The sequence below is a fragment of the Musca autumnalis genome, unplaced genomic scaffold (assembly GCF_047663935.1).
Source record: "Musca autumnalis isolate F117 unplaced genomic scaffold, ASM4766393v1 scaffold_5, whole genome shotgun sequence".
Classification (NCBI taxonomy): domain Eukaryota; kingdom Metazoa; phylum Arthropoda; class Insecta; order Diptera; family Muscidae; genus Musca; species Musca autumnalis.
Genome location: NW_027412088.1, coordinates 130,148,857 through 130,163,959, shown reverse-complemented (window position 1 = coordinate 130,163,959; position 15,103 = coordinate 130,148,857). Strand labels below are relative to the sequence as shown.

Genomic DNA, 15,103 nt, shown 5'->3' with positions numbered 1-15,103 from the left:
AGTCAATAAAAACTTTTCTGACTCACAAACTAAATGATGTTAAACTTTTTTCAAATTAATAATAAGATATGAAGATTTCATAAAATCATCTATTTTAAGATAATCTACTTGGAATGGATGGATACGTAAGAGATTAAAGTTTATACAAGTTGAACAGATAATTGGAGTAGATAGGATTAATGTTTTCTACACAAAAGAATTAGCGATCTCAGTACTACGATACTTGGGCCTACATTATCTAAGTTGTTTCAGCAAACATCTCCAGAAAAATCAATTTAAATTTTTACAAGAGTAAGCATATGCTCGTATTATTCACAAGGATGAGAACTTACTTAATAAAGTTGCCCAAAAGTTTGTTAAATATGCTTAGAGCAGATTTCCAAAAAATTTGAAGCGCGAGCTTCTTAAAATCTAGGTCGTCCCATTATAGTCTTGGCCTTTCCGTACTACATATACCAACAACTCAACCTCAAGGCAGATTAGGCCGTAGAAATTTTGAATTATTATACACCCTCCATCATAAGATAGTGTATGAATATTATATTTGTCATTCCGTTTGTAACGCATCGAAATATAAAGTATACATATTCTTGATCAGCATCTGTTGAAATCAAGATACAGCTCGAAATGTTTAAGATAGTGCTTTATAATTTGGTACAGAAGTTTCTATGTATTATTTCTAGGATTTGTGGCCAATTTACAGCTTTATCGGTCGACAATTTGATATACAGCCTTATTCTGAACATAATTTCCCGTGAGCTTTGTCTTTCTGCTCTTTCAACTAAAAGCAGAAAAGCGAGAAATACACACAGGAAATATACGTTCTGAATAAGACTGATAGCCTCCATAGAACTCTACCTCCCCACTTTTGGTATTTTAAAGGTCTAAGCGCCTTTGATTTTCTACGGATAGGTGGAATATGTCCATCGACGAATGGTTGGAATATGTCCATCTATACGGGTTTTCTCTAGGTAGAATGTTGATCATGTATATTGGATTTACTAGGGTATTGATATGACTCGATTATTTCGTTGCTCACGCAAAACGCATATGAAGCGACACGGGTAGAATGTACCACTACTGGAAGTTATTTAAGCGATGAAGTGTGTGGTAAAGGAAAAAATATAGTTTATATTTTTTGATTATAGTTATTATTTTTCAACGTATGTGTCATATAATCTTCTATAGATACTGTATGACAGAAATTGGAACTCAAGATCTGTACGGTGGAAAATGACTTTTGGAAATGAAAGCCCTTGGTGAGTATATTAGCAACTCAAAAATAAATGTTCGCCACAGGCCAAGTTTCTGAGTTATGGAGTGAATACTTGGATGTTAAAAAGCACATATTACTACGGTTCCATAAAAGGGACGAAAGGGATTTGCAAGGAATTGAGTTAGAAATGTTCTACAAAAGGAGTCCCCATTCGATTCGACAAACGAAGTTACAATAACGCCAAATAAAGATTTAGAGAGAGCTCTTTTCTACTGCATAATATGGAGATAATCAAAAAATTTGTCACTCCATAACTAAGAAACCTGACCTATGGCGAAAATTTACTTTTGGGTTCTTAATATACTCAACAAGGGCTTTCATCTTCAAAAGAAATTTTGCACCGCACAGAGTCCTCAAATAGTGACAGTATATAAAATGGAGACGATGATAAAGCAAAAACAATGTAATTGTTATTGTTTTTACCCAACTGTCGTATTTTTACTGAAAAGAAATAGATAAAAAGTAACGCATTGCTGAGAGAAGATAAAACTCACTTCAAAATGCTTGCAGGGTAATTTGCACGTTTTAATGACACCTACCTTCCCTCACAAAATGTGGAATATTTTTGTTCACTATCCATATTTTTCATTTACATTTCTGCATTTCTGTATCATGGTGAAACAATAAAAGGTAACAGCAATACCCAGCTGACTGAAATGGGCTGTAATGTTAGTGTCAAATTCCATACGACATTTTATATATTTATTTCTATGTTCGATGTATATTAGGGATATATACTTATTGAAGAACAAATTTATTCATCAGAAAAAAAACTATTTTCCATAAAGACTTCTTCATATCATTGACATGTAACCTCCTCCAGGTCCAAACGACGTGCCGCACACTAAAACACCGCTTATAGAGGCGGTACAATATTTGTTAATATGTGTGGTATTTTATTGAACTTGGAAAGAATAAAGCCCTAATAAACTTGTGCTATTTTTATTTCAAAAACAAAAGATTGGAGCAGTTTCTCCTTTTCGATGAAATACCAACGACCCCAAATATTTTTGCAAGATATGATGATAAGGAAACATTCAAATCTAACCAGTTTCCATTCATGTTTTCCAAAATATTCAATCAAATGTGAAAAAATATTAGTTTTTTTTTTTTAAATTCCAATAATTTGTAGATATTTTTTTATTTTATAACACTAACATTACAAACAAAAACGAATTTCTATGTGGTTGTTGAGTTGTATTTGTTGTAGTACTTACTTTACCTGGTTTGTTCTACCATGTAGATTTTGATTTTCAATTTTTTGTTCTTATTTTACACGTCTTTTTGCATTCCAAATTCTTATAATATTATCACATACATACATTTTAATAACCATATTATTTTTTATTACAGATACAAAAGATCAAATTATTAAGAAATACATCAAGCTGGAAACAGTTTCAACTGTAGCAATATAATATTAAGAACTTGGTTGAGATTCCACCAATAATTGGCACTAGATTCAAATACACTTAAAAATGGTGGACTACTATAAAGTTCTAGATGTGCCGCGATCAGCGACAGAAGCTGAAATAAAAAAGGCGTAAGTTTCGTTTATACATATGTACATACATATTTATTTTACAAAGATAACACCTTTTTGAAATGCAGTTACAGAAAATTGGCACTGAAGTGGCATCCCGACAAAAATCCAGATAATTTAGATGAAGCCAATAAACGTTTTCGTGAATTATCGGAAGCTTATGAAGTTCTCTCAGACGGTAAGTCCAAGATTCTTTCATAAATTGTATCTCATTTATATAATATTCAACATTCTCCAGCTGTTTGTTTCTCTTGAAATTTCTAAACGAAAACTTAATTGATATTATTTTATTATTTTTGCACAAAAAAAAAAAATCTCATCATTATTTTGGCGGAATTGCTATGTGTATTATTGCTGTGGGATGCAAGTGCAGAGCGCAAACGAAAAATTTATGATACTCGCTCGACCTTGCACAAAAGCAGCTATAGCAGTAATTCGTCATCTTACACTTCAAATGGCAGTTATGGCGGTTCAAACGGTTATCGTTACCGCACTACAAGCGCTAAAGACTACGATGATTACATACCCAGTTATGGTTCGTCTAAGCGTGGAAATCGCTATCAATTTTTCACCTTTAGAAATCTCTTTGAATCCACACCATTCCACAAGTTGTTCGGTAAAGAAGCTAAATGCCTTGCAGTTTCTATTGTGAAAAGCATTAAACGTTTGATTAAATTTGTTTGTATCGTTCTTACTAAATCGCATTAAAAAAATATTGCACAAAAGCCATTTAGACAATGTGGCCAAGAAAGCAGAAAACACAATACATATCTGATTCTCATTACAGATGATGTTGTGCACAGTGGTTTGGATTTGTTACGTATAGTGATGACGTGTAAATCTAATACACTTAAGTTTGTTTTTGCACGATTTAGCAAATAAAAAATTGAATGGTTTTAATATACTCTTATATGTTATGGAAACCTATTTCAGTCGATTTGTCGAATCGAAATTGTATATATTTATTTCATTTGTCTTTGATGATAAATACATATGTATGTTTCTTTCAAATGTGTTTTTTAAACAATGAATATGTGGTAAAAATTTCGAGTCAATCAAAACAAAAACGATTTTTTGTTGTAATGCCATTTCTGAAGTCGGTGGCTATTCCCGTTCGAAAATGAATGAATCGATCTTCATATATATTTTTTTTATTTTTGAGTAATTAAAGCAAATTCTCAAGCATACCCTATATGATTTTTATTTGATATCAGTCGCTTTTTATAATGATATATTCGAGATATACCATTGTTTTTTTATAGTCATTATATTTAAATTTCACTTAGACGTTTCTAATTCAAATTCGTTCGAACTACTACCAAACTTTTACCATAAACATAAATTCAAATCAGTGAAAAGCCTCCCTCTATAGATTCTCCGATATCATCAAAATGCTTGCTTGAGAATAAATTTTTAAATCAACCCAAAAACATTCAATAGAATGTATATTTATTCGCTACAAAGAACTAATGCAAAAGCTGTGATTAAGATGCAAGATGCCTTTGTAGTCCGAAAAAAACTTGCACTCTACTTCTTTCGCTACACATTTTGCGGGTTGATTTCGATTTTTGACAAATTGAGTCGATATCGTTTTCATTACATACCTGACGTGCTCATGATTATTATATGAGTTTCGGTAGATGAAATGAAATATGTATAATATTTAGTGTTAAATAAGAATTAGGGTATCGTATCGGTAGTTTGAAAACAATATCTGTTTTATCCATCCTTTCAAACAATCACAATATTAAGTTCGGCGTAATGCAATTTTGATATTTGCTTCCCAGAATAGAAAACATATTGAAATGATTTTTGGACTTTCTACAATATCGGCTTAAAATTTGATATTGATTATAAAGTATAGAATTGATTTGTGGGTTTTTGATATAAAGGGTTAAACGATATAAAACAACATATAACATATTTTTTTCATGATATTTCTTTCTTATTATAAAGTTTGAACGTTGGCATTATTAATCAAACACTACGTCATTTAAATGACCTCCACGCGAATCGTTGCAAGCAATGATTCTTTTGAGGTAATTTCCGACCACTTTTTGACACATATTGGTCGGTATCTCAGTCATAATTTGACGAATGCTGGTTTTTAAGTGCATAAACACGGTCCTTCGCGTAGCCCCATGAAAAAAGTCTAATGGTGTCAAATCGCATGATCTTGGTGGCCAGTTGTTATCGCCACGACAAGAAATTATTCGGCCAGTAAATATCTTTTGTAACAAAGCCATATTTCCTCGAGTTGTGTGGCATTTGGCACCGTCTTATTGATTCTCCTAGCCGCACTCTTTAATAACAGGCACAAAAAGTCGGTTATCATATGACCATAACGCTCCGGGTTGACGGTGACAGTCGTTCCATCGTCGTTTTCGAAGAAGTAAGGTCCAGTCACACCCTCTGGCCAAAGAGCGCACCAAACAGTGACTTTTTCTGGATCCTCAATTACTTGAGGATTCTCAGAACCCCAAATACGACAACTTTGTTTATTAACATACCCACCGAGTGAGAAATGTGCTTCATCGTTGTTCAAAAATCACGAAAAATCAATCAAACAATAACCATTTTTGTAGTGGGTTTTGATAGTTTTTATGTATTGTCTGATAGTCTTGTGCCACCGCTCTCTCCTAAAAGCTAAAATATTTTGATGTGTTATTTTCAGTGTCTGGATAGTTAAGCGATCGATTTTCGTCAATGTCAGACTTTCAACTGAAAACAAAAAATTTGGTATAACAACTTAGTTTGACAGATGTCGAATTCCAGTCCCATACTTTTAAAACCACGAAATGGATAACGAAATGGGTTTACATTTTCATATCGAGTGACGACCTAGTGGGCATAACAACTAAATGTTAAGATAAAGATAAATGTGTTATAGTTTCAGCCAAGCTATATAAACATGTGTCAAAAGTAAAAAAGAAAATGCTACTTTGAATACTGATTAGACAAATTTGTGAATATTATTATGAAATCAAATTATTCACGAAGTCATGTATAGTCATAATATTGAATCCTCCCAATTAACGTATTTTTTCTTTTTCTCAAATATTTATACTCTACACCACTATGTAGGGAGGGTATTATAAGTTGGTTTTGGCTCAAACGTTTGTAACACGTCGTCATCACGCTACAGGACGCAACTTTGTTTGGATCGTTACGAAATTTTGAGTGTTGTAATATGCCGGGGAATGGGCAAGAAAACTTAGCCTGAGAGAAAGACATTTACAATATAATGACTTAAGTATCAAATATTAGCGTAAAAATAAAATGATTTTCTTTTTCAAAGCAAGTCAAATCGCATTTTTGAACATTTAGGCATCCCACCAAATTTGTGCTGCCAAAAATTAAAGAAGGAACAAACCCAAAATGAAATTTAACTTACATGATAGTGTCATAGTACAAATTAACGAAAAAAATTATTTTATAACTGTATATCGATAACTAATGCTTTGTTCCAGAACCTGCAAGAGTCTATTTTTGAAATATTCACAATTTTTCATTTATACATTTGACAAAAAAAAAATGGTAGATTCTTGCAGGTTCTGGAACAGAGCGTTTGTTAGAGAAAATCCACATATAATTTATTATTTTTCTAAATTATGTTTCCAATCCACTGTGAATCGTATTTTTTTGCTTTCTGGTATGCATACATTCAATCTACTGCTACTGTTTGATTTAGTCTCGTGTTGTTATTAGTTTCCCATTGTTGCTTTTGCTATCGAGTATCGAAAGAAACTAATATAAACAATCAATGCTAAATAACAACAAAATGGTCTTCAGTCATTACCAAATCTTGAGCATGAAAAATTATTGTATGCCATGCTTTTTTAAAGACCATGCCGCTCGTTATTGTTAACATCCCCTTGTATTTTAGTGTTTATATGTTCTACTAATTCAGCTGCAACTCTAACAAAATATATGCACATGATTTACACTCTAGAAACAATTATGCCCCTCAATTTTAATCCGCTATTGATTGAGGGATTCTAACAAATATGCAACAAAATTTGTGGTAAAGATATTTAGGGTAGAAATAACTTTTTGACCATAAAAGTCCTGGGTGAGTGTAATATGAACCCAAAAGCTGAAAGAAAACTATCTCCGCATACTTTATAGGGTAAAAAGCTTTTTTTCTTCTGAGGTCTTTTATTCAAAAGAATTTATTTATCCACCCCTCAAAATACTGTTGCGTACTATTTTTATATTTAAAATTAAATAATAACAAAATAGTGAATTCAAAATAGTCTATGACGATGTTTTTCGATTCCCATTGCCTAAAGTTGCACATCTAAACAGGAATCCCTTTGAGCAGGAGCCGGTACTATTATTTCTTTTGCAGCTGCAAAACAACAAATGCAAACAACTTCTGTTACTGCCAGTTTTTTGTAAAACATGTTAAAACCATCGCTTGAAACTGAATATTGACCTTAGTTGTTCAGAGCTATTAACCATTTGTATCCCTGTTAAAAAATTAACAAGACATCATAATACATTTTCAAAATCCGTTGTTGTGTTTTTACTAAAATTTAAACATTACATTTCAAGGGATTTTAATTGTTTGTTTTACTACATTTTAGAGAAAAAACGTCGTGTATACGATCAGTATGGAAAAGACGGACTGCTGGGTGACCGAGGCCATCATCGTTCGTCCAGATACAATGCTCATGAGTTTGATGAATTCGACATTATGGGTGGTTTTCCATTTGTCTTCCGGCCACCAGAAGAAGTTTTCCGGGAATTTTTCGGAGGACATTCACCATTTGCCGATTTATTTAGAGGTAAGACAGGCGACAAAAATGAAAAAGAGTTATTAATGTTAAGTGTTTCTGTTAGATGTTCACAGTTATCAACAACCAGGTAGTCGGCGTTCCAATGGTTCCTCTGGTGGCAGTAGTCGTTCTCACCATCATGGAGGCAGCACAAAGTTATCGTCATCGTACGGTTCACCTATGCTCAATTATTCAATGATGGATTTCTTAATGCCCTCCAATGGATTTACTTCTTTCTCCAGCTTTAGCAGTATGTCTAATGGTGCTGGAGGCCGATCAAGTGGTGGGGGCACAAACGGCGCCATTAAACGAACATCAACATCAACGACGTTTGTCAATGGCAAAAAGTTAATGACTAAACGGTAAGTGTGAGTAACAACAGAATCTTAGATAGAAGTGGATCTGATTAGGTTACATCGTAACACATATGAAAACAACTAGTAACTACCGTACATTTTATTTGCACTTCCAGGGTATATGAAAATGGCAAAGAAACTGTATTTTCATACGAAAATGATGTCCTGAAATCAAAGACTGTGAATGGAGTTGCGCAAAAACTCTCTTCAATTACACACTAAATGCCACACACACCACCACCCAAGCAACAAAAAGTCATTTTTCATAGAATGAATAGAAGACCATCTGGCTCTCTGCTCCTACGACTCTACTTTTCATTTCAGAAGAAGGAATCATCATCAAAGTATCGTCGATCACACGTAAACAAACAGAACTCCTCAAAAAGCACATACAATTTTTGTTACATTTATTTTTCCATTTTTTTATTATTTACTTATGGTATTTTGATTTACGCATTCTTTCTTAAATAAATTAATAATTATTTAGTATTTAGTTGAAATTATGTTCGGACTGCAGCAGAGAATAGCTTGAGTCACATGAAGGTTTATCGGGTTTGTTAACTCTGTACTCACAGCCGACTGTAATCAGGTGTTCTCAACTGCCGAAACTATTTGCAACGAAAGGCAAATATGAACAGAAACAAAATAAATCTACCCTCGTAATAATTGATGTAAATTATCTGTAAATCTGAATTTATGTTTTGACTCTGTTCCTCTTTTCCTTTCGATCACTTTTTTATATAAGTCTAGTTTGTAACAGCAAATTTAAGATGTTCTCTAGTTTAATTATAATTTTGCTTAAATAATTTAATAATAAATAATAATTAAAATAGCGTTACAGCGTTAAAAACACAAATAATCAATTGCAAAACAATTAAAATGAATGCCAATGTTTTAAATAAAACAAACAAGGAAAACTCAAATTAATATTAAAATAAAAAAGAAAATTAAAATGAAAATAAAAAGATACTTACCAAATGAATTGCATACATTACATGTTTTCTTTAAATAGTGTATGAAATTAAAAAAAAAGTAAAAACTTATATGAATGGCAAAACTAAAAGATTTTTTACGTTCGTAGAATTAGTAATGAACTTACCAAAGCAAAATGTTAAAAGCTAATGTGGAGTAGGAATTTCGCTTATTATTTACAACCAGTGTTGTTGTAAAATACGATTTTTCTAACGCACAGATAAAAATATACAGACGTATACCCAAAGGAATTGAAATCCGGTTATATATAAACATACTATAATATTTTGTATCCAGTTGTTCTTTGTTATGTACAGAGAGGATGGGATGACAACAACAATAATTATCCTTATAAACAAAAGCAACAACGGAATATTATTAACAATTGTAGTCTTATAGGTTTCAATTAGCTGTACTTTTGTTTAAATTTGTTGTTTTGAAGCTTGTTTCTGCAATTTTTGGATAAAATTGAAAATTCCTACCACTTTCCCATATTTAACATATTTAAAACCGGATTATTTAAACCGGATTTAACAAATGTCAATTCCATTTTTCAAATAAATCCTAATCTAATAAAGAAGGTTAACCTGAAAAAGGCTATAATATAAACATGGCCTAAATTTTTTTTTCTAATTGCAGAATCGTTTATTATCAACCGTTCTTATGTTTGCGAATAATAAAGAAGTTAAACAACCGAATATTGTTTAGGTTTTTGCGATTTTGCTTGGAAACCGCAAGTCCTATGTAAATGGGCCTAAAGAAAATGTTGTAGCTATCAAAATTCTCTACAAGATTGTCCTTTATGATATATTCGTAGGTTTTACAACGACAATTCAAATTTAATTCAATTCTGTATCGTCTCCTTATAAAAGAATGTCATGACTGCAAAAGTAAATAAAATATGGCTTCACATAAAGTCCGGGACGCCTCCGTGGTCATCTTCACTTTTAAAAGTGTATAACTTTTGTAACCGCAGCACAATAAATGTTGTAAATAAATGTAAGTGAATTGACTGAGATGCAACAAGTTTATAGCCTAAAAGTCCTAAAAGTATGCAATAATTTATTTATTCTTTTTATTTTGTATTTGCCGCGAGGAGTTCTTTTTATTTTGTATTTGCCTCGACGAATTCAATGCAAATATGCATTTTGTATTACAAAACAAAATAGGGCTAAATATCGTTATTAAAAAAAGCTACATCCTTTTTTTACACTTAATATTTTTAGTACGTCAAGGAGGAAACGTTGTTACGACTACAACAGTTCCGGTCCAAGCAGCAACATTATCATTCATAGAGGCACTCAATACGAGGAGATTTCATCACAAAAAAAAGCAATTAAAGAATCCTGTAAAGAAGCAGAACAAATTTCAGAAGAACCTTTTAATGAAGCGGAACAAATTTTCAGAAGAATGTTTTAATGAATCACAAGAAATTGCATTGTAATGAAGCGGAAAAAATTTCAGAAGAATGTTTTAATGAATCACAAGAAATTGCATTGTAATGAAGGAGAACAAATTTCAAAAGAAGGATATCCTTGTTTTTTTTTTTTTTTTTTTTTTTTGCGAAAAGAGGTATTCATATTTGTATAATTCAAAAAGACACATGCAAAGGGCACACAATGCTTCAAACCAAAAAGGCAACAAAAGGCAAAGGCAACGTCTGCTCGGAATGCAGTAAAACTTTTGGTTCCGAATTGCAGCTAAAAATCACAAAAATGTCATGCAACGCCATTCGGCTGCAAACGATGCCCAAAAAAAATTAAAACGGCTATCCAGTAAGTATATTTTTCTCCATAAATTGTTTATTATATATTTTATATTATATATTAACTACAAATATTTTTTTATTTCTATTACAATTTTATTAATTTTTTTTCTTGCAGGGCTATGCAACATACACATTACAACAACAACGTGGAAAACATCAACAACAACGAAAATCACTCGTTCGAAATCCTTAAGGATATTATTAAATTTCATATCATGAAATAAATTATATAGACAACTTTGTATATTTTTGTATATTGATATGGTTTTACCAAATTGTAAATTAAATTAACAGCTTAAGTTACGAAACACTGATATTTAGACATCGGATTTTGCATATTTGCATATTTTTTAATATTAAAGATACGAAGATTCTGATTGGACCAAAATTCGTTTCAAAGAAATCTAAATTAAATGGCAGGGTCATATTTCGTATTTATTTTGCATATGCAAAAAATATGCAGAATATGCAAAAAATATGCAAACAGATTTTGGCCGAAAATTGTCATAAAAGTCGTTAAATTGTCATTTAAAGTTGGAAAAACCATCAAAAAATACATAACAGTGTTCTAAACTAAGACTGTTGACCGTATAACGTCGAATTTTTCAGCAGATTATTATGTTATTGAGACCATTTACGACAGTGTGGTGTAGTGTATAAAAATATGGTATCGTAATACCATTTTTTTATTATTAAACTATGTAAAAATATAAAATTGTATAAAATATCAAACGTTTTATGTAAAATTCAATATTTTCTTTTTTGTAGCATCTTAATTTAATTTGTAGCATTGGGCTGGTTTTAACTCAAAGGACCAAAGCGATCTCGGATTTTTTAGCCGGGGAGCCGCCTAAACATTTTAGTATCTTTAGATTTTAAGATAGCCAAAGTTTGAGCACAATTCGAATATGTTAAAACGTGGTACTGGGGCCTCGAAGTAATGAAAATCTATTTTTTTTTTTTTTTTTTTGCTATTTGGCGACTTCGACGGCCCATACATGTGGAACGGTTAAAGCTACTTGCCCGTATTACGCATTTAACTATAAGCTGTTCTGTTCTTAACATTTCTTGCTGAACAACAAAGTACGTAAGTGTTACTGAATTCCAGATAATAAACCCAATGTCCCGAAAAAGGCCTTAGGGCAAAAATGGAGTCTATTTAAAAAAAAAAAAACAATTTTTTCTTCCTATATTATCAATTTTTTGCGAATGAAAACGAATATATTTTACTTTATTTGAAAATGTTGCCTATTAGGGCGAAGGTCTATTTTTTCTATTCATTCCTCGTTGGAGTCGAGCTTAATGACCGATGATGTTTGCAAGTGAAAAAGGAAAGCTGAAGATTCGAACCCCCACAACCACCATTATGTGACTTGGAATGGCATCGCTATCCATCAAACATTTCCTTTTTCAAATGTAATTTTGTTTTTACAAAGATGGACATTTGTACATTCATTGTATGGCTTCAATGACAAAATGTTGCTTACACGGGAGATATCTGTGAACTCATAGATAGCTACGTCTTGAAATTTCGGGCATTAAGGGTCTAACATAATGTAGTTTTGGAGCCATCTGGGTACAGATGACAACTTGGCGATGAACTCGACTCCTTGCTATGTCGCTCACAATTTTCAAGATATTTGCCATCCTTTACCCCTCCTGGTAATTGATGTTCTGTGGTCAAGTTGCATTATCTTTTTCAAGAAATTCAGAGTTAAAGTTTAATCTTTTGAACAACAATTAAGTCTCACTTGTAATTATGCCTGGTAAACCTTTTTCTAGGAATTTCGGCAGTTGATTTTTGTAAGTTTGGATCGATTATTTCTGGAGAAATTTCTATCTTTGCTTTGTTAAGATTTTTGTCGTCTTTTCGATCTTTACGGTGTTTTGCACTATCAGATCAAACAATGCCAGACCAATAAATTCAGGATTATTTCCTTTATCTGATATTTGTTTGTGAATGCCTTTCGTATTAAGTAAATCTTCAATGCGGTTTAGGTCTTGTTTTGGACCTAAAAATATTTCTGAATATCGTTTTCACTATTTTTTGTATTAAACTTAATCTATTGTCTCTATTTCTTTTTAACCTATTGATAATGTTTACGCAATATATCCTATATTATATCTATATAAACATTATCTTGTTCATTATACGTTTTGTAAAATCAATAACCCAAACTCTCACTTATAACACTCAGTTGTTGCCGTGTGGGATACCAAATAAAAAAATAAAATAGAAAAAACACTCTGGGGGCGTCCAGTCTCAAACGATTTAATTGCAAGGTGCTTCTACGGCCTCTTGTTCTTGGGAAGTGGGTTGGGCAGTAGTTTTAAAACACTCTCGCCTACTTCGAACTTTGATTTGTCAATCGCAGACTATTCTTATAGAAATCGCTTGAATATGTTTGGTTGATGTCCGGATGTGCTTCCAAACTTACAGTCAAAAATCCCTCTCAACAATTTTCTAACAAGTTTGTACGGTTCGACCTAATATCTGCTCGAGCTGGTGAGACTCCATTTTTCTAGGCATTTGTACACTGCTAGTTCTTGGGCCTAATTACGTGAGTCGATATCGAGTTTTTTCGAACCGAGTACCCAAAGTTGGTATGATAACATTCGGTATCGAGTAAAATTATCGAGTTATCGATCAATTTTCTGCGAGACATTTCTCGTTGCTACATTACCAATCGTAAACAAGCAAAAGGAAAGAAAATGCAAGAAAAGTAATGTGCACATTGAATCTTGCTTTCGTTTATGCAAAATACAGATAAATTAGTTAATAAATGTGAAGATTTCTGAACAAAGAATAATAATATGTGTGTTCGTTTACTCAAAATTTGTATAAATTGTTACTGGATGTTGTTCGTTTACTCTACAGTGCAATGCAAAAGACCTTAGTCGATTACAAGAAGTTACTGGACTTGTACAAATTTGTACAAATTGTTGAGTAAACGAACACACCTAATAAGTCGTGCGCCGCACCGCCATATTTGGAACATATAGCTAAAATTGTATATTCATGATCGCAAATCTATAGTCATGTAAATAAAATTTGATGAAAATAACATTTTCTATAAACAAAACTTACTATCATAGAGTTAAGGCTATGATAGCCTTTTCTGTTAAAGAACATATGCTCATTTTCCGTTGGTTTTTGTAGGCCAAAATGGGTTCCGTCAACACATCCAATTACTAATATAATTTTGTTAATTATTGCATGATATATTAAATATTATATACGAACCTCCAGGAATTCCATATTTGGTATAAAATGATTCCTTACATATAGTAGATTGCTCTGGAGAAAATCGTATATGTTGTGGGCATAGTTTTCGCTCCATTTCATTTACAACATGTTTAACAATTTTTGATGTAACACTCTGACACAGACCTAAAATTAAATCATTCCCTATAGTATATTGGAAACCGCCACTTCCCAAAAGGGACAACGTTGCTGCCAACTGCAAAATTGGGAGGACAGATTTTGAACTTTGGCACGAAAATTCCAAACAAGAAAGTACATAACGGAAAGCCTCTTTTGCCAGCCTGAATCTCTGTAGAAATCTGCGAAGAAATATAATATACATTTTAAATTGATCAATTTATGATTTATACTTTAAAACACATACGCAGCTTCCGGTAAAGATAAAGGTTCACTGTGTGAACGAATTTGTTTACGAATTAAATTAATGTTGTCATCTTCTTCGTCAGAAGAAGATAACAAGAATAACACAGATGGATCCATTTTATTATTTTATGTTCATTTCTTATAAAAATTGCGCCAACCAAGAATGTTTCTAATAATTCTGCCAAAACAACCGTACGTTTATTAAGGTAGATGCATTATCAATATGTCACAACAATTTAAAAAAGGATTTCCAAACATTAATAATGTTCTTATTTTCTTACCACAACTTTATTCCGAAATTATTATTCAAAGTATTTTTCAAAAAATTTACATTTTTTCATTCATAATAATGCTTTTTTCGTTTTTGTTTTAAAATAAATACTTTTTCGGCATCTACCTATAATTATGTTCCTTAAAGAAAATTTAGGCTTTCACAGTTCGATTACCGGTTTTCACAGTTCGATTACCGGTTACTATCGAAAAAATCGATAACAATGCTTAAACGTTTTCGATCGAGACTTATAATGCCGTTTCTTTATCGTGTCGAAAACAAATTCACGAGTAATTTCTCGATCGAATCGACTCACATAATTAGGCCCCTTGTTTCTCCCATGAGCTACTGTCAGTTTCATGAACGCCTAGGAGTTGTTTTTTACCCCCATGTGATACCAGAACAGCAACCCGTTTTTTCTTCTCTGGTTTGAGAATATTTGGTAATAGTTTTCCATGCCAGTGTACACAAATAGCCTCGTTCCTTAAAGCTGTTGAGTTTATTTTTC

General features: G+C 32.2%; 2 protein-coding genes across 51 annotated transcripts in view; one reads left to right on the top strand and one right to left on the bottom strand.

Annotated features, from left to right (window-relative positions):
* The window catches only part of mrj (DnaJ heat shock protein family (Hsp40) member B6 mrj), a 119,409-nt gene extending 110,466 nt beyond the window's left edge, over positions 1-8,943 (top strand). For 32 of the 50 annotated variants that reach the window (XM_073991319.1, XM_073991322.1, XM_073991320.1 and 29 more), the window contains 5 exons: positions 2,630-2,819; positions 2,888-2,997; positions 7,409-7,609; positions 7,665-7,962; positions 8,073-8,943. In XM_073991319.1, coding sequence (XP_073847420.1) covers positions 2,755-2,819; positions 2,888-2,997; positions 7,409-7,609; positions 7,665-7,962; positions 8,073-8,178 — 780 coding nt within the window. In that variant the 5' untranslated portion in view covers positions 2,630-2,754 and the 3' untranslated portion in view covers positions 8,179-8,943. Of the gene's footprint in view, positions 1-2,629; positions 2,820-2,887; positions 2,998-3,192; positions 3,436-7,408; positions 7,610-7,664; positions 7,963-8,072 lie in introns of all 50 variants that reach the window. The other 18 variants (XM_073991297.1, XM_073991296.1, XM_073991306.1 and 15 more) reach the window with 1 other exon arrangement.
* The window catches only part of LOC141406160 (uncharacterized), a 402,688-nt gene that overhangs the window by 16,910 nt on the left and 370,675 nt on the right, over positions 1-15,103 (bottom strand). The gene's annotated exons all lie outside the window — the stretch shown is intronic.